Below are 20,450 nucleotides of genomic sequence, written 5' to 3'. Positions count from 1 at the left end.
TTAGAAGTTCTATTAGGAACTCAATATGGGGTCCATTGAATTTTTAACTTTCTTCTTCTTCTCTAATGAATTCAACATCATAATTAATGATCCACCATTTTGCAAATTCAACAAAGGACTTCAAATACTACCTATATAATTTACACTTTTCCAGCTCATTCAATACATTAAATAGGTACCTACTATAGGAAAGTTATATTCAACAAAATTTAAAGATATGTACAGTAACGATTTTGTAAATCATACTGCAAGCAAAATAATTCCGGGTGACAAGAGTTGACGAACAAAATAAAACACGAAGATTCCCCGAGCGACAGAGGAGCAGAACATTAAGTCCCGACTCCCGAGCTGACCCAAGTGCTATGCGATTAAAAAACCGATCTTCAAATGTTTCGAGGCGCGATATCCAAGTCCTACATAATTCATTTTTGAATTGTGTTTTCAATAAATGAACTAGTTACTTAACTAACTCTATTTTATTTGACCGTTATGTTACAACCTAAATAAGAAATTAAGAAACAAAATCAAAAGATTTGAAAAAAAATATATAAAAAGTCTATTTTTTATTTGCTTGGGGTGTTGCGCGAGGCCCCCCACCCCACCCCGCGTTCGCCACCCCCTAAGGCCGCCACTGGGTTTGAGGCCTGACCGCCCGCTGTGGCACCTCAAACAAACCATAATTCAGAGTTCAGACAGGTGTGGATCTAGATATTTATATTACCTAATACAAGCTGGTGACTGGTGTGTTTCACTTCACCTAAACAAATGCATTTAAGCATTAAATACAACATTTCATATCTAAATTTAAAATGTTTTTATACCGAATTACAAAAGTTGTAGAAATTCAATCATTACAATACTTAGTAATTTCATCATTCCCTGTTCTTGTAATGAAATAATGTCATACCAGAACTGTCAAACAGTGCGTAAAAAATTATCTAATCTTATAAGATGAATAATTCTATAGAATTATTCATACAAAAATAAAATATTGAAATTAAAAAATTTAAGTGTCACGAATCGACGTAAAAATTATCAAACTGCACACAGTGTGCAAATTTAGATTAAAATTGGTTCAGTAGTTTCGGTGACCGTGGTGGGCAAACAACGTGACACGAAATTTATTATATTAAGATAAAGATTTCGGTAACCGTCACTCGAAATTTAAACAAGTGCGATGCGTAACACTAGTTGGACTTTTAACGAAACATTGCATCAAGAGACGTTTAGAAAGATAATAAACCCCACCTGTTGTGCTCCAGCCAAGACCTTGTAAAGAGTATATTGGCACTAGACATTATCGTAGGGCGAACTCCAGCAAAACCTGTTGAATGCCGTCAGGCCAGTCTGCCTCTCCACAAATCATAATATATTATATTTAAATCATGTGACAACAATTATACGCTGAATAATTTATAATTTTGAACAGAATGAACTTTGACACTTTCGAGTTCGTAAACTAGTTGTATTTTATTAAAAAAATAGTTAAATGTTAATGTTTAAGTTTTATAATTTCTAACTAAGCTGAAATAAAAAGATGTTTTTTATTGGGATATGCTTAGTTCTATAGCATTGCGGTAAATAGCGCAAGCAGTTATTTCCCAAGGAAATGTCATGTATAAATTGCCCGGAACTAGTTATTTAAACAGTTATTTCTTTCAGTACAAGTAGTTTACATTATTCGTTCAGTTCATTAGCTCAAGTCTGTTTAGTGTGCGGTCAGCGGTGTGCTTCTGTTGTATATAATGAACAATAAAATTATATACGTATTCAGTCCCCAGTTCATACTAGCGAGTTTGTTTTAGTTGCCTCTCAAATTTCATTGGTGAAAGGACGTCCGTCTGCTTCTGTGTTTCGTTTTTAACATGAATGAAACTTACTGCGTGGACCACTCGTAATAACAACTGTTTATCTATAGAGCTGATTTATTTGGTAAGTATTATATTTTAAATAAACATAATTAAACAACTTTCCGTTTTGAATATGTACTTATATAATATTACCTATACACTTTCGTTATTTAATTTTGGTACGCTAAAAGTTATGGAGACAAGATCAACATATTATTTTCATTATTTTTATGATAAATTGTTATATTGCTAAATAGTAGCTGATATACAAGTAAAAAAAATAAGAAATTCTATTACGCACTCACTCATCTTCCATAGAGGAAAGTATCCATTAAATTTTAATTTCATATTCAATAAACTCTAATAAAATAACTGTAAAACTTTTGATTGCAATCTAGTAGGTAAATACATCACGGTTACTTAGGTATGTGAGGCAGTGTCCCACAAGTTCATAAATTAATGACTGCGGAAGTTGATCACTGTAACTAAAGGTTGTTCATGTTGTTCAATCTACCGAATTCGGTATTTACCTTGGATTTATTTGGATGATATTATTATTCTTTCATTAGTTTGTATGGTAAGTGTAGACCGTAAGGGAATTTCCGAAACCACTGAATCTAATAGAAAAATTCTTAACTTATTATTCTTATATTCAAACCTACTTACAATTTCACAAAACATGCACTCATACTTATATTTTGTTATGGAAGAGGAGGGACTAATCAGTAGACTAATTAAGGTAGTTAATCAACATCGCCCACACTGGAGCGTTGCCGGCCTTTTTTAATGTTTAGGTACGATAGATTTTTTAAAAATACTCATGTATCGTCCTGGAAACACCGAGCAAGGATACTCATTCCACAGTTTGGTTAATCGTGGCGTAAATCGGAATATTCCCCGTGAATGATACACAATGAAGCGAAGCCCAGTGATCGAGCCGCTGATAGAGCAATCGAGCAGCTCTGCGTTGAAAACGGTCAAATGCTACTGATACTGCAGGGTTGCACTGGAGCAGAGATGAGAGCAATACTCTACTGAGATGTATAGTAGTATTGCCCCATGAGTAATCTAATGAACTACAGTTTCATTGAAGTCAAATTGGCTTTGCCTTTCATATAACCGTGGGATTGGCAAGGACTGAAGGACCTGGTCTATAGCAAAGTAGACATACGTCTACTGTACTATAGGCCAGGTTGTAGTTATGCAGGGCAGCAGTGGCAACGACGGGTGCCTGATGTCACCAATAACAGCTTTCGATTACGCCCAGCGCCTGCGTGTTCGGGACGGGTAACTTGAAAGCTGCTCGCCGATTTTTTTTAACCAATTGGGACAGACCATATTACAAAATTATTTACTCGACATTTTGCCCGAGAAGGGTACTCCTGGCGGAAAATGTCTTTGAGGACCACTGCCATATTGTTGTGGAAGGATGGATTAAAATAATAACAGCAGTATTTTCAAACGAAATTATTTTTTACGAGTTTTTATATAATATATATATATATATATATATATATATATATATATATATAATATAAGTACCTATAACTATTACTATGTGGACTTCCGCGAAAAAAACCATGAGTAAACAGTATCAGTGACATTAATCGAGACATTAATGAGAATGACTACTGTTAATTGTATTTGAGCGTTTGACTCTCAAGAATCCCCCCCTCTCCCACTAGATTTTTATCTTCCTTTAACTAAAATAGTATATTATATAAAAATAGGTACATTAACATTTTATTTCAAGAAGTGTGGACCACTGCCATAGGTCATGAAGGTTATCAATATAATATTATCAACATAGCGAGACGAATACTTAACGTGACGAAATAACTTAATTTAAACTTGCCTCAAATACTTGATTCAATAATTCGTGGTCAATTGTATCTAACCACAGTCTTCATATCTGTGCTTGACAGAGACGCATTCTGAAATACCGACATAAGGCCCGTATTCCAGAAGGCGTCTCAATTTGGAAGAATTGTTTCCGTTTTCTGTACCTATATTTGAAAAAACTATGGGCAGTAAAGTCCTCGAATGACGTCCCGGAAGATGCAGTGTTGGAAGGCCCCCCACAAGATGGACCGACGATCTGGTCAAGATCGCCGGAATACGTTGGATGAGGGCAGCGCAGGACCGATCGTAAATCTTTTGGGGGAGGCCTTTGTCCAGCAGTGGACGTCTTCCGGCTGATGATGATGATGCTTCGAAGAAACTGTCAATTTTATTTTGAATTCTAACTCTCGTTTCCACTTGATAGAATATCAAACCATCCAAATAATAATTTTGAAATTGATAAGTATTGTTTATTGCAATGAATACAAAACCACACAACAATACTCTTGGGGTCTCCTTTTAAGCATACATAATATATAAACAAGTATACCCCTTTACCAAATTATAATGCCAGACTTAGATGATTGTTTTATTTATTTTACTTATCGAATACCAGCATCTTAAGATCATATATATTGTGACTCATTTGATGTAGAGGTTTCATTTTTTACACCGAGGTCTCCATATTATTTTATGTGAATTTCAAATTGATACTTACGTATAAGTTCCGTGTTTCTGAAATATTTATTCTTGACAGGCTGACAACAGCAAGAACCTATAGTTCTTCCTTTTCTCTTTGCTATGTGCGGAATCTTTAATAATATAAGTAATTTTATCTGTTCTTATACCCTTTATTGTCTAACAGCATGTATATTATTTGTTTCATATATTATAAGAAAATAAAACCTTGTTTAATCTTAGCACAGATCATTACCGTTAAACTTAGGAGACACATACTCAAAGCTTGATAGACTACTAAATTTGAATTTTAGACGATTAATTTATATTTTTTTCTTAGATTATTTATAACATATTCATTAATTTATTTCCCGTGTTTTTGAAAATATTATATCTGCATTCCTTACGTAATTTTTAAGAGACAAAATTATGTAAGTAGTAGCAGAAAACTGATCCTGAATGAAGCCCCATTTCGTCAATTTTGTGTGAAGAGGTAACGGATAATAGTTTTTACCATAAAATATCAAAATTTCAAAGCAAAAATTTCCCGCTAATTGGAGATGAAGAAGTAATCTATTTGTGGCAATTTTTAGTTTTGTTAGATTTAGTTTCATTTCATAACAAACTCTACCGAAAATTATCTTATTTTTGTCGGATTCGTAAACGCGTCCTTAACGTGATACTGGCAAATCTCTGGTGTGTCTTCCACAGAAGCCACAGTAGGAAAAATAGAATAGAATATGTCTGAAATCCTTAAAACTCTTAAGTTTATATACTAAGTAGCTAAGTAACTCGCCATACATTGATGTGGGTCGATCTTATAAGATACACTGTACTGTAAAAAAACTTTATATAAAATTAAATATTGAAAAAATTATCTGAACAACCACGTAGGTACCTCTACGAAAAATTCTGTATTTCGATTAATCATATCATCGAGATAGGTTGCACTATAAAGATGAAGAATTTAATTTTTATATAATATCTAGATTACATGTTCAGCAAATCAAACTCTTCAATAATATTATATTGTTTTTTAATTGAAGACGGAGCAGCAAAGAATCCGAACCTAACAATGAACTTTGCTCAGAATTTTAATAAACTTTTATCAACAAAATTAACAAATAAAACAATATTCTACTTAGGTATAAATAACTCATTATTGAAACACTCCATTTTTAATAATTTTTCTAACGAAAGTATCCATCACCACAGCAAACGATCTGTTCGGCGCTGATGCGGTGCCGCGCTAGTGCGGCGTAGGTACTCTCAATATTCGAATACTCCTATCATTGATCTACCAAACTTAAATATGGAATCTAATTTATTTATTTTTTGTTTCAGAAGTGAAAATGTTCCGGACGTCTGCAACTCTTACTTTTTGTTTCTTTTACATTGTATGCGTCTCAACCAATTTAAGATCGATTGCACTTGACGACGACCTAAGGTATGAAAAACTCAGGTACAGTTTCAATCTATTTACAAAATCAATCCTTACTTTAAATGTATATATATATTTTAAGGAAACCTTTCAGTTCCAAGACTCGTTAAGATTTCTCTAATGTCAAAACTGCAACTCCGTATCTAACGTCGATACAACAATTAATATGGCCGGAAATTACCGAATGTCAAATCTTTCCTTTTGTTCATTACTTATTCTTATTTTCGTTCAATGAATAATATAATAATCTTATATATATTATCATTCAATATGTATTAATGTTTATTAATATAAGTTTTTTTTTAAATATACTATATATACTTTTTTTTAAGTATACTATAACTATAATAATATAACTAGCTGACCCAGCTAACGTTGTATTGCCGATATTAAAATCGCGATACAAAAGAAAGTAACTGTTGATCGTAGATTAGTGAAAATTTGAAGTTGTATGTATTTTTTAATGCTGACTCATAATCAAACAAATTAAAAAAAAAAAAAAAATAAAATTGTGTGGACCACCCTTAACATTTAGGGGGATGAAAAATAGATGTTGTCCGATTCTCAGACCTACCCAATATGCACTCAAAATTTCATGAGAATCGGTCAAGCCGTTTCGGAGTTTTTACGTATTGAGACATATTCTGGAAGAAGCTTACCTTACTTAGAATTAATTCATCATTACGATGAGACATTCTTTTCAACCGACTTCCAAAAGTAGGGATTCTCAATTCAATAATTATTAATATATTTATTTAATTTAGATTATGGTCTGGTTATAATATAAATAAAAACTTTATGCTGAATTCATTTTAATAGTAGTGTGTTCCAACAAATATAGCCGATTTCGGCAGTACCTACTTTTAATAGCCCATAGGATTATGGCATAAAGACTACTTGATGCCCTTAGCAATCCATGCCTGTGGGCCCCCCTAATCGTATACCAACTAGAATAATCGGTCTTTAAACCTTTACCGCCTAAAAACATTAGTCTTTTAAAAAATAAGATGTAGCGTAATTTAGAAGTGGAGTAGGTGCGACAACAATAAAAACCAAAGCATAACTTATTTATTGAAATGCGCCTTGCGGATTTTCCGAGCATTGCATTCACGCAAAATAGTATTAACGTCTAACGTTTTTAACATATCGGACTCTATGTACAATATCGTTAAATTATCGAGCCTTTCCTGTATCATCTTTGTCTTTTTTTATATTTTTAATTTTGAAAAAGGACGTTCCACTGAGCAATTTGTAATCATAAGTGATAAAAATATACGCAGGGCTATTTCCACATTAGGGTCCACATTATTTTTTGGTGTGGTTTTTGGTGACGTTAGAGTGAGACGTGATGCCCTAAGGTCAGATTTTTTTGTGCTTCTTCTGGTGCCCCCTCAGACGGCAATTGCTTAATTTGATAAAGGGTTAATCCTTATTATGGGTATGGCATTTAATGTGGCTCAATAAAGTCCTGGGTAGCCGTAACTCACTCCGGCCAACTAGATTGTGATAGCCACTATTACCTAAAGCTCACTGGTAAGATTAGATTCCTTTCAAGTTGAATGCTGTTTATTCAGTATGCAGTGCCCGGTTAGGATAGGAATGGTTCATAGGCTTCTTTAAATATAGGTAATGGAATAGGGTTCTGCTGGCATATGAAAACCAATTAACTTGTTAACAAAACCCATTTCGATTTTTAATTTTCCAATAGCCATATTAAATTAAAATATGCGGTCGCTTCTTGATGAAAAAAGGAATTTTTCAACGCAAACGTTATTTTTGAAACCGTTTACCATGTCTCGACGAATAATCATATTATTTATTTTTAGAATAAAAAATGTTTTGAAAGAGTCAACACCAGATCTCTTAGCACTATCTGTGAACGAATTCGGCTTCAAATTGTCTAAGTTAATGATGAAAAATGGTAATAACAGTGACAACATTGTTATATCACCAACAGGAATATCTGGTAAGTATGATAATCGTTTATATATTGTTACTAATGATAAAAATTGTTATAGCTTCAACACTTTCTAATGTTTTTATATAATACCTATGTATGTCTGTTACGACGATTCATCGTCGCTTTGTAATAAAGGTCGTCTATAAAGGTTCTACGGTAATGCTTAAAATGCATAGAAAAGACCCAAGCAAACAAAAACTTGTTTTGTAGTCTAAGTCCTACAGCTTTTTATGACAGAAGAGGAAAAATTAGCTTCGGATTTTAATGTTTGTGATAATCGCCGTGTGTTTCATTCTCAGCGAGTTTGACTTCGACACACACTTCATGGACTTTGAAATTTATTATTCAAACAAAACAAATCTTATAACTATATTTACAATACTACGACTAGATAAAATTAAAACTATCATTACGTGGAAGCGTACCAAGAATACTGGCAGCATTACCGCGTTGGATAGCAAGGCTGATCCGTTGACCGAAATAGCTGCCAGCGCTTGGGTTTCCAGTAGCCTTATTGAGGCGCGAAGATAGTATTTTAAAAAATTCTCCGCGCCTCTGGGCCCCACAGGCCAAGTGTCTCGACACCAAACGGCACAAAGCTGTATGACTCACTGAGACCAACATATTTGCGACGCTTGCTGTCTTCGGCAGTCGAAGCAGCAGCCCCAACACCAACTGTCGTAACTTGGACATGAGAAGGAGCCAGAGTGTCGACGCAAGTAGCGTCCCACACCAGCGCCCTTCCCCGTGCCCAAGCCACCAGCATCATTCCATCAGGACGCTTGCCATCGCGGCAGGTAATACCATTTGGCTCTAAAACAGCTGGTATATTAAGAGCTGCGGATGACTTCATTAATGCTGGCGTGACGACTGATACGGCCTGCCGATTTTAGTCAAGTTAACCCGTGACGTCCAAGAGCATCTACCTGAACGCCACATCTACATTGATGTGCTGTTAACTTAACTTAACTAAAACTTAATGATTGACACACTTCATTGTTTATTATTTCTTATTTTTTCGTTATGTGGTCTACAAGAGCTGAAAGACAAAATCAATTTTGTAGATAAAAATAAATGTTTTTTTTTGCGTATTTTTCCTTTGCGCGACTTCTATCGCTTATTAGACGTTTTCTATCGTTTTTATAACCAATCAACGCAATATTAACGAAGAGCTGTTTAACTTGATTCCTGCCCCCAATTCCACCTTCACACAACAAGTCACAAACGCACCTGTAAATCCTCTCGTATTACAACAATGTGTAGGCGGCGGTGATCACTAAATATCAGGGTTAAATTAGTTAAACTTATACTGCATGCCACTTTTAACTTAATTAAATCAACTAAGTACATGTTTACATATTTTTTTTATATTATCACAAAGTGTAAATGTTATGGCGCTTAAGTACCTATTTTGTAATTACTTTTCCTCGATCGCTTTTATTTTGCGACTTAAACCAATTACCACTCGTTACACCCCACCTCACGGATACAAAATTGCAAGCTCCTCACAAATTATGAACTCTATAATTGAACACGATGGTAATGTAATGTGTATACAGGGTTACTTGCGATGACGTTATTGGGTAGCGTCGGTGCCTCCTATCAGCAACTCGCCAAGGTTCTTGGATTTTCCGAAGGTGAGTCGCGTCGCTGCATGCATTTTAAATAATAATACAAGTCTGGACTTTATGATAGATATACCTACCACTAGAATACTTTATATAAGTACAAAAACATTATTATTTTTTTTAAATATTGACACACTTTTACTAGTGGGAGGCTCCTTTGCACATGTCGGCTAGATTATGGGTACCACAACGGCGCCTATTTCTGCCGTGAAACAGTAATGTGTAAGCATTACTGTGTTTCGGTCTGAAGGGCGCCGTAGCTAGTGAAATTACTGGGCAAATGAGACTTAACATCTTACGTCTCAAGGTGACGAGCGCAATTGTAATGCCGCTCAGAATTATTGGGTTTTTCAAGAATCCTGAGCGGCCCTGCATTGTAATGGGTAGGGCGTATCAATTACCATCAGCTGAACCTCCTGCTCGTCTCGTTCCTTTTTTCATAAAAAAGAAATAAAAAAATAAAAAAAACACCTACCGGGATTCGTACCCGGGACCTCTACCAACCTGCAAAATTCTTTGAACACGAATACACATAGTAATGATGTTACATAATGCGTGAAAGTGAAGTGTATATATAAAAGAAATTAGAGATTGCAGCAATTGCTTCGATTCGGTCATCAATATATAATACGGCCTTTTTTACACGCTTTTATTAGCTTCACCTGTATGTATGTTTGTAACCGACTCATTTGGCCGCGATTTTGACCCACTTTAAACGGTCAGATTTCGTTCAGACTTCGTAGATTTTTCGAAGACCGACGACAATACATTAATTTAATAAAATTATTCTAGTTTTTAATTTGCAAAATAATATTTTTGTTAATTTGTATAATTTTTTCATCTATCGTCGATTAAGCAGGAATTAATGTTCATTTAAAATTTAAACCATTATCTTTTCTACCAAAGCGTGTTTTTTAGTTTTTTTTAACTACTTTTATTTATTAAGTATTATAGTCGCTGGCTTCGCTTCTTTCGGCTGAGTTTCATAGTAAAAATGTAACGCCTTGCTCTTTTTAAAGGCTACGATATTTATATTATTTGAATTAACGTAGGTATTTAAATTTTTGTAAAGTGAAAACTTCTTTAGCGGCGGTGAGCACTTTTCTTCGGATCGGTATAAAATGTTGAACTCGCGTCAGGGACACGTGACCTGATCGAAAATTCGTAAGACAGTCGTTGAATTATGGATGAAATCTGATTTTTCTGAATGATAAACTTTTTAATGTAAAATAATTGTACTAATTCTGAAGGCTTAGGCACTTCCGGAGTGCAACCCGTATTTCTTTGTTAATTAAATAAAGCCCATGTTAAACAGTAATAATATACCATTCTACTGGTGGAAGCATTTTGAATTCTGTCGAGTATTTTATGAGATTTTTCATTTTTATATTATTGTACAAAATAGGTATGTTTGATATGACAAAATATCTTTGTTCTAAATTAGCTCGTTTGTTCTTTTCTTTCAAGAGTTTCAGTATCTAGATCTATGGTATCAACTACAAGATGGGTACCATCAAATCTAGATGTGTGATGCTCTGACTATCCCTTAATAGATACAGGCGTGACAATATACATACACACAGGAACCCACAGGCCTAATTATTGTGTGTTCTAGTTTATTCTATTTTTGTATATAACCGTTCGAGACAGCGGTAAATATATGTAACGGCGTTTCTATTTTACATTTTAACATGAAAAAGTACTTATTGTGACTTGACTATGATAGTTGGACATAATATGGTGTCGTGGGCTTTTTTTTTAACATATTCATATGCCTCATAAATTTTTGTAGCCCTATATAATGCATTAGTTATGGCAGTAATTGTTTACACACCTTACGTAGCATAAAACGTAATGTTTATTTTAGATAATCTGCATGTCAGAAATGTATTTAAAAAGGAGAAACGTATTATTATAGTACGATTGTTTTAAAAGCTAATAGTTAAATGACACAACCGCACCTGTCTGCACCAATAGAAGTATCGGACGAAAGGGATTTGGTTGTTGTAAATAGGGTGCGAAGAGAAGGTGCTAGGAACAGACGATAGGAGCTAACCACAGACATGGATCAAAATTGTTGCCGCGAGTGTATGTACTTCGCGTGTCAAAAAGACAACAAAAAGAGGAGCCATGCTCATCCTTTGACGCTTTTACTTTATTTTTTATTATGATTTATAATACATTGCCAATTTTAACGAAAGTTTCTAAAAAACGTTTTTTTTGAAAACGTCAACTAATGATGAGGTGAGTGGCTAAACGTTAGGCTCGATCCACTGGCATTTTTAACGACGTCACAGTAGGTACAAAAAAAAGGTCACGCTTGGTTTTCATACGGACGGAGGGATTTGCGTTATCTACTTGGATCTATGGCTGTGGAGCTAACCTATCGATAGATAACTCTAATTATTGGAACGAAGTTCCTTACGGCAGGCTTGGAGGAGATAGGGATTTTGCTGCGGGACCGAACTGAAAAAATTGTGATAGTAAAACCGTAAGAAAAAGTCCGTGGAATAAAACCGTTAAATGAGACGTGCGCAGGCGCGACAGTCGTTTCTATTTCTATCTAATTTTATGTTGTCAAACAAAAATAAAGAGACATATTTTGTTATTTTAATTGATTTTAATTTGGATTACGAATATTTTTTTATTTTACGTAATTTATTATTTCCTAAAATACTGAATTTCCTAAATACTTTCGTGTAGTTAAATAAAAACTAATCTGCAAAATTTAAGAGAAAAATCAAGAAAACCTACATAAAATTGAACACGATTTTTTTTTAATTGTTGAAAAGAGAGTTAGCACATGAAACCCCGCGTTTGGAACGCCTACGGCCTCGTATTAAATACGGAAATGGAAATAGGCGACCCGGCCTTTCCTGTTTCGGCGGTTAAGAGGCTTTGCACATCGCACTAGGTGTAAAGAACCGAACCATTTAGCATTTTGTTACTTTATGCTACTATATGGGTTTGCTTATATATAAGAAGGATAAGTTCCTTAGGAACCAAGCAAAATACTTAAGTATATACTCAAGCATCCGTTGTTATGATTAGTTGATTACTAACTAAATTAATACATCATCATCATCAGCCGGAAGACGTCAACTGCTGGACAAAGGCCTCCAAAGATTTCCACGACGATCGGTCCTGCGCTACCCTCATCCAACGTATTCCGGCGATCTGCCCAGATCGTCGGTCATTCTTGTGGGGGGCTCACACACTTAACACTGCGTCTTCCGGTACGTGGTGCCATTCGAGGACCTTACTGCCCCAACGGCCATCTGTCCGTCGAACCATGTGCCCTGCCCACTGCCACTTCAGGTTCGTAATCATTTGGACTATGTCGGTAAAAAAAGTTATAAGTATGTACTAATAAATACATACTTACATATTAAATAACAAACAAAAAGTTTAAATTGCAGATCTAAAAATAAACCGCGAAAACCACGAACAGTTCGGTGACTTATTGAGGACATTGAGCTCACAAGAGCTGTCCAGTACGACCCTGTATGCGGACGCTATTTTCACGGACAGTAGCTCCTCATTGCGACCGGCATATCGCTCCTATCTGCGGAGGGTCTACGACGGAGAGGCGTTAAGTGTTGATTTCAAACAAAACGTTGAAGTCCAGATGTTGATTAATGAGTGAGTAAAAAATGTAAATTGTTATTTTCTTAATTCACACTTACTTGCATCGTATCTTACAACAGTATCTACATATACATAATGCACGACCTGGGTTGTCTATTCTTCTTCTTCTCGCTGTCAAATCGGTTAGCTGGACCGGTTTCTTAGAGATAAGACAGCTAGACCTGTTTTTTTAGAGATGAGGTAGCGTGATCGGTTTTCTCTGGGATGCCAGATGAGATGAGAAGCCAAAAAATCCCGTGGAGTTCATTCAAATCGTGAAAACCGTTTCGATGATAAGCAAAATAAAGATTATTTTAACAACACAGTTCTCCGTCTATAAAAAAAGGATTCCTTTATCGTGTTTATAACAAAAAAATATATTGATTGTAAAAGTGAATATTAATCGACTTATTTCGCATCTTTATAAGAATTCTCGTGGTGAAAGCGCGGGTAACTTGATAGTCTCTTCTTACTTCATAATCATCTAAATGTAAACTTACGTTTTTTAACATTACCAAAGCGAATCAGACTGTAGATTTCAAGGCAATACGGACTTTTCAGCGTTTTTACTTCTAAGTCGCGAAGTGATCGTTGTTGAATCAAAAACATTCCAGTTTTATCTGAGGGATCAGTAGAAACCTGGGTCTTATTTGAATTTCTGATTGTTTTCCAGTGGACACATGCGTATTAGCTTCGGAGGTGAAGATTTTGAAGTTTTAAGATTGATTTAAACAAAGTTGTTGTTCACTGTGTGTCTCTACCCCATTTATCATGGAGAGTGTTCCGAAGAGCTATTTGATATAATTTCTACCGCCGCATGCCATTTCACCATCTGGATTTCCTCTATAGTGCGGTTAACAAGAAACTCTCTTCTACGTACAACCAAACTGTGGGAGGCTCCTTTGCACAGGATGCCGGCTAGGTTATGGGTACCACAACGGCGCCTATTTCTGCCATGAAGCATTAATGTGTACGCATTATTGTGTTTCCGTCTGAAGGGCGCCGTAGCTAGTGAAACTACTGGGCAAATGAGACTTAGCATCTTATATCTCAAGGTGACGAGCGCAGTTGTAGTGCCGCTCAGAATTTTTTTGGGTTTTTCAAGAATCTTAAGCGGCAATGCATTGTAATGATCAGGGCGTATCAATTACCATCAGCTGAACGTCCTACTCATGTCGTCCCTTATTTTCATATATAAAAATCTATGAAATGATGTTCATTGTGCGGTGTTATAGTATACTAATATGCCGAGAAATATTTAAGTACATGATGACGAAAAAGCAGGCGCAGCTAGTTGAGCAATTAAAAAAAATTTTCATTTTCAATTTATTTTTTATGATTTCAGATGGGTGAGTAATCATACAAACGAAAAGATTCCCAAGTTCCTGCAACAGCCCCTACCCACGGACACTAAGGTCGTTCTGTTGAGCGCGTTGTACTTCGCTGCACAGTGGAAACATCCGTTCATGCCAGAGTTCACTAAAATGTAGGTATAAACTTATACCAATATTCCAGAACTGGTCTGCTACTCGTAAAATCGATAATGGTCTCTAATACCACCGTACAGTACAATTGTAGGTTTTGCCGTCAATGCCACATGCCACAGTCACTACTATAACCTATCATATGACATGGTTGAGGATAATTTTTTCGTCTTTTTCGATCTTTTTATTACCTACAACTTTGTCATGTAACTTTTTGCCATAGGACTTGTAGTTTTGCCGGAAATCGAGATAAACCGTTTTTTACCCTAAAACACCCCCCTTTTCCACTTCCCGACCTCAGATCGCCCTTAATTTATTTTTCCTTTCATTTTTGTTATATTTTCTTCCTTTTCCAATAAGTTTTTATCCTGCTATTATTATTTTTTTTTTCACTTTTTATCCTTTTCAAAGGCTTCTGCACTGGTCTAATAGGTATAACCTATAAGCAGGACTGAGACAAAAGAAATGATATATTTATGTTTCAGAACAGGTTATAACTTCATACAGATGTTACCTAATGTAATAAAGAAAATAAAAAATATAATAATATAATTGAGTACTTAATCATAATAATAATATAATACATATTTCAGGTTACCGTTTCATACTCCTAATGGCACCGTGATGGTAGACCAAATGTTAAACATGGGAAGTTTCTCGTATATCAATTCTCACGACGATGGTACGTTTTAATTCTAATTAATGTACAATTTTTCACTTTATTAGATATTTTTATGTTAGAGGTGACAAACGGGTAAGTGGGCTCACGTGATATGAAGTAGTGAGGCAGCGCCAGGGGCCAACAGATGCATTCCCAGGTGCTCTGTTCTTGAAGGTGCCTTGATATTGTATCGGTTCGGGAAAACGCAGCCGGTAATTTATTCCATAATTGTTTCATTTGAAGTCATTAACTTATCAAGGGCAAGTAATATTTTTTGAAATGTAATGAAAATGAATTTATTTTGGAAGAAAAACTGACATATTTACACAAAAAAGTTAATGAGGACAAAATATATGCTAAATCTTATACTTAACTTATTTACAAAAGGTTTACAAAAGAAACAAAAGCAAAACTTAGTGTGGCAGTGGTCTTCCAAAACTGAAGTCCACTCAGTTATAGTTGTGTCCATACATTATGAGCACAACACTGATTTTCAGTGACCCCATTGTGTGAAGTTTGGAGCTGAACTGACATATTATTTTAAAAGCAAAATACAATTTAATGTGGCACTAAAATAAATATTATACAAAAATAATAAAAAACGTATATTATGTGTAAATATATAAGGAAGAAAAAAATAATAATAAATACGAGTAGCTGTTTTATATAATACTATGAAATTTAAACAGTGCTCACCAAGGCGGGATATGTAGGGAGGTATTGGTCATTAATATGTATTTTTGTTTTTTTTTCTAAAATTCGAGACTGTATATAACAAAACAGGTAGCGGCGGTAGTAAATTATTCCAGCACTTGGTGGCATTGTACTTGAAATTTTATAGTGAATAGAACAGTTGAGCTGTATGCTCGTTGGTATACTCATACGGGTGACCGGATGGTATGTAATCACCGCGGCAATACTTTTATTGTAACAACAGACAATCAAAAGAGCCTTTCTAATCTTATCGAATAAGGGACTACGCGCACTTATTCAGCTCCATTCGCGTTTCGCTGAACGATTTTGGTCACACTTATACAGCTCTGCTTCTATCAGCCGCGTACGGAACTTTAAATCACGTCTGCACTCTTTAATCTTTGCGTGCATAATGATTACGTCAAATCAATGCAGGAACAATACAGGTCGCAACGTGTCGACAAGGAGTCGCGAACCATCCCTGTAAAGAGCTGTTCCGCCGCATTCCACGGCGAACAGCGCTGTACGCGGCGGAACAGCGCCGAACGCTCTCTATAGCATTCGCATAATAAAAACACTTTTATCCTCATTTTATGCTGGTTTGCCGCGAAAGCAGAATGGACGCGGAAAGCTGAATCGACGCGTACACGTCTCCATACAAAATTGTTGTTTTCTATGGACAAAAGCTGAAAAGAGCTGAATAAGTGCGCGTAGCCCCTAAACGTATATATATGAACACGAAAACCGAAAACATAGTGGTACGTGGCGGGTGAAGATCTAGCTGGTGAGAGACAACGGCTCTACCTATTGGGCTACCAAGGCTTTATTTTTTTTAATATTTGAATTTCTAAAGGCATGTTCACTTTAAGGAAACTACAGAATCTCAAACTAAATTATCTCGAATAATCTTCTCTTAGAAAATCTAGTTTCTTCTTGTGTACAGACTAAATAAAACTTTCTTCTTTTAAGGTTTGCACATGATAGCCTTTCCTTACAATGACAGTATGAACACGATGTATGCCATACAGCCTCGTCGACCTCATAAAACGAAACTATCGCAATTATTGGAAAAACTCAATTACACCCATATAAATAATCTCATCGAGATGATGTCCGAACGGAAATGTATCGTCAGATATCCCAAAATGAGCATTCAAAGTAACGAAAAATTAGAAGATTACCTGCAGATGCTTGGGGTTAAAACAATATTCTCACCTGAAGAAGCTAATTTCGCACTTATGATTGACAGTAATCCATATTTAAATAAGACTGAAGAAGAGTTAATAAGCCGATTTAATACCGGTGAAGGGGGAAAGATAGAAGAGAGAGAAGAAAAATCCCTGAAAGAAATCGTTGATAGACTTCCTAATCCCGGAATATACATAAATACAGTTTTACATGACGTGAGAATAAACATAAATGGTAAGTTCTGTCAATAAAGTGTTGAAGCGTAGCTTGTCACTGAGTGGTAAAAACTTTATTTTTTTATTTACAAAGCCAGAAAATCTAATAAAGAAAATTAACTTTCTTCGTTCATAACTCCATAACGAGTACTGGGTTTCTATTGCTTAAAACATATACTACCTACCGTAGTGTCTGTTCATACAATAATATTATATAAATATGAAGCTCATTCAAAATTATCTCTTTTGGCCTCATTACAATCCTTAACACATTAAGGCCCGTTATCAATTAAAACACGCACTTTCTCCATTGTCAAACTGATGGATTTGTTTTAGGGACACCCAATTTCAGAGTTTCTTTAAAAAGTTAAAATGAAGTTACATAGGTAATGGATGGACAAAGTTATATTTCTTAAACTGTATAGTGGGTTTCAAGTTTCAAAGGATTGTCCGTTTTTTGGTGTTCAATGTGCTAATAATTAATATGAAAATACGTATAGATTCATAATAATGTTTCTCTACTCCCATTTCATTATTACTAATTTAAATTACAAACCCTCAAACCATAACACAAATCTATTCTTTCCTATGCCTAGGTCATTTGTTACCTAATGACCATTTTTAAACGAGCGAAATAGTGTCCTGTTTTAAATTTTGTGCAAGATAAAAGCCGTAGGTAAACTTCGCATAAAAAGTGCACCAACCGATTCTAGCGAAGTGCGCAAATCGATGGCTGACATCACGCATGCGCGGTAGACAGCTGCGCCTACCATTAGCGCGCATTTAACTAAGTACCTATAATGTATTATGCCACAATAACAGCATTACAATAGCACTCATAGTCGCTAGTGGAATAAACACCTATTGATCAAATCCAACTATGAAGAATAGGTGTTCCGCAGGGTTCTATTCTCGGTCTTGTTTCTTATATATATCAACGACTTACGTTGTGATATATGAAAGCCATGATATTGTATTGTTTGCTGATAACTCTTCACTTATTTTGTAAAGTGAAGCGACGTGCAGATTTTGATGACGAGGGAACAATGCACTCTCAATGATAGTGCGTTGGTTTGAGACGAATAGTTACTCACCACCTCACCACTTAAACAGTAAAAAAAAACAAATTGTTTAGGGTTCATAACACCAAACACAGAAAAGGTACAATCCAACGTACTTACTTATAAATGACCAGAAATTGGAACTTGTGGACACTACGGTCTTCATGGATTAAAAGCTCCACATATTGCCCAACTTAAGAATAACACTTTTATAATAAAGTCCCAGTCGCTATATAAATTTGAATGTTTTATTAAAAAATGGCTCTGCCGTAAATCCTACTACTCCACAGCTGAATATCTAAGCGATCGAACAACCTGGGACTACTTAGATGATGATTATTTTGTAGCGATAACTTTTGTCTAATAGTTGTATATTTTATTAAAAAGAGCGCAAAAAGCTGGGAGAGTTTCTTGCGCAGTTTCTTCTCTCTCAGAGCGCCATTTCTATCCGAAGCGGCGGTAGTAGTTGAACTGACATTAGATTCCAAAGGAATCATATTTTAGAAAAAAAAGTTCCTTTTATGCCTTTGAATAATAACTCGTCTAGTAAAAGTAAATAAAAATAATAAAGAACAAGTATGCTTTATTGAGATGTCTATCTTTTTCAGAATATGGCACGGAAGCTGTTGCGGTTACGAGTGGAATACTAGCACGTACTGCAGAACAGTTCTACGCAGATTCTCCGTTCTATATGTTTATTAGAAACGAAAAGACTAAACTAGTGACATTCAGTGCAATTATATTTGATCCAACTTCATAACCAATAATAGTTATAGCACTTCATAATAATTTTATGTGGACGGTTATTGGTTTTTTCTTTACGAAACCTTAATATATTTTCTGCCTAATTATTGAAGGTATATAATATGATTATATTTATGATCAGTGAGTGTTATGTTATAAAAACTACTGCATAGATTTTAATTACATAAGTGTTCTAAGTTTTATTCCTTAGACCCTTGGCCGCTATTAAAAATTACTGCGATATCTTCATTTAATATAATGTTATTGAAGTTTAAAAAAAACGATTTTTATAAGTACTACATACTCAGTCATAAATATACGCGGGCGAAGTCGCGGGTATGAGCTATTTTCAGATGATGCGGAAGTCACTTCCGAGACACTATTTTTTACTTTGGCGTATTAAATGACACCGCTCATGACCAAATATGAAAAATAAAAAAATCGAAAAACGTTTATTCATTTAAATAGGGAACTTAATACATAATGCATAATGAGATAGAAAATTATAAGCTACACTCAATTTGAATCAATGTATCAACAAGAATATAGACTCTCAATATAAGGAGCTAATTCTCCACGTTGTTGAACTTTTTAGTCACGTAAATATCTGTCCTTTTTTCGAAATATTTGTTAAGTGTTGAAATGACACGAAGAATAAAAGACAACAACACATGGAGAATCTTGAAAGATTCTGATGCTGAAGCAGAGATCATTGGATCATGAAGAAGACCAAAACGATGAAGATGGGGACGAATATTTAGAAGTCAGCCCAGTAATTGAGCAATCAGTCGAAAAGGTGGTTAGAGAAGTACATCTTGGAAATGTTTCAGGTAGTCTTCTTCTAGAGCTCGAGATAGTACTATTCATATACCTGTATGTTCACATCTCGAACCTTCATACCAAGCAAGTAAAATACACTCTGCCAGCATGGTAAGAATGCGATGGTCACATCCAGGATCATCAAGGTCACTAGAATTATCTACCAGGACAATCAGGAAGACTTCTTTAAGATCAAATATGTTGCTGGAAACTCACTTTTGTTGAGTCTTTGGGCAAGAAAGAATCTTATTTTATTTGAAGATGATCCATGTTATGCCACCTCCTTGTTGAACGTTGCCGAAGCCAAAAGGGTATGAACACAATATAAAATTTGTAAAAGGCTATTTTATATATTGTGTCTCTGGCAATACTTAAAAAATATGATGTTTTTTACTTTACCTATCCTTGTCTTCAAGTCCACAATAAAAACACTACTAATTTGATAAGTCCATGGTTTTAGAGCCTAAATAGTGACACAGAGCTCGTGCATCTCAGATGGTACACAAACTCGGCAAAACTGCTTCCCATATACCACATATTATGGTACATTGGACTCTAA

The 20,450-nt window shown here is 35.1% G+C and overlaps 1 protein-coding gene across 2 annotated transcripts; it reads left to right on the top strand.

Moving 5' to 3' along the window:
- Positions 1-1,735: 1,735 nt before the first annotated feature.
- LOC126971615 (leukocyte elastase inhibitor-like) lies at positions 1,736-19,134 on the top strand. Of its 2 annotated transcripts, none has more exons than XM_050817971.1 (9): positions 1,736-1,932; positions 5,715-5,832; positions 7,638-7,777; positions 9,331-9,408; positions 12,819-13,041; positions 14,372-14,512; positions 15,104-15,192; positions 16,834-17,286; positions 18,937-19,134. In XM_050817971.1, exons 2-9 carry the CDS (start codon positions 5,723-5,725, stop codon positions 19,086-19,088), a joined length of 1,386 nt encoding a protein of 461 aa, XP_050673928.1. In that variant the 5' UTR covers positions 1,736-1,932; positions 5,715-5,722; the 3' UTR covers positions 19,089-19,134. The 2 variants fall into 2 exon arrangements, with proteins under 2 accessions (XP_050673928.1, XP_050673929.1); XM_050817972.1 differs by having other exon boundaries at positions 1,737-1,932; positions 5,715-5,817.
- Positions 19,135-20,450: the final 1,316 nt, after the last annotated feature.

Source organism: Leptidea sinapis, chromosome 24 (assembly GCF_905404315.1).
Source record: "Leptidea sinapis chromosome 24, ilLepSina1.1, whole genome shotgun sequence".
NCBI lineage: Eukaryota > Metazoa > Arthropoda > Insecta > Lepidoptera > Pieridae > Leptidea > Leptidea sinapis.
This window is presented reverse-complemented; position numbering and strand designations above follow the sequence as displayed.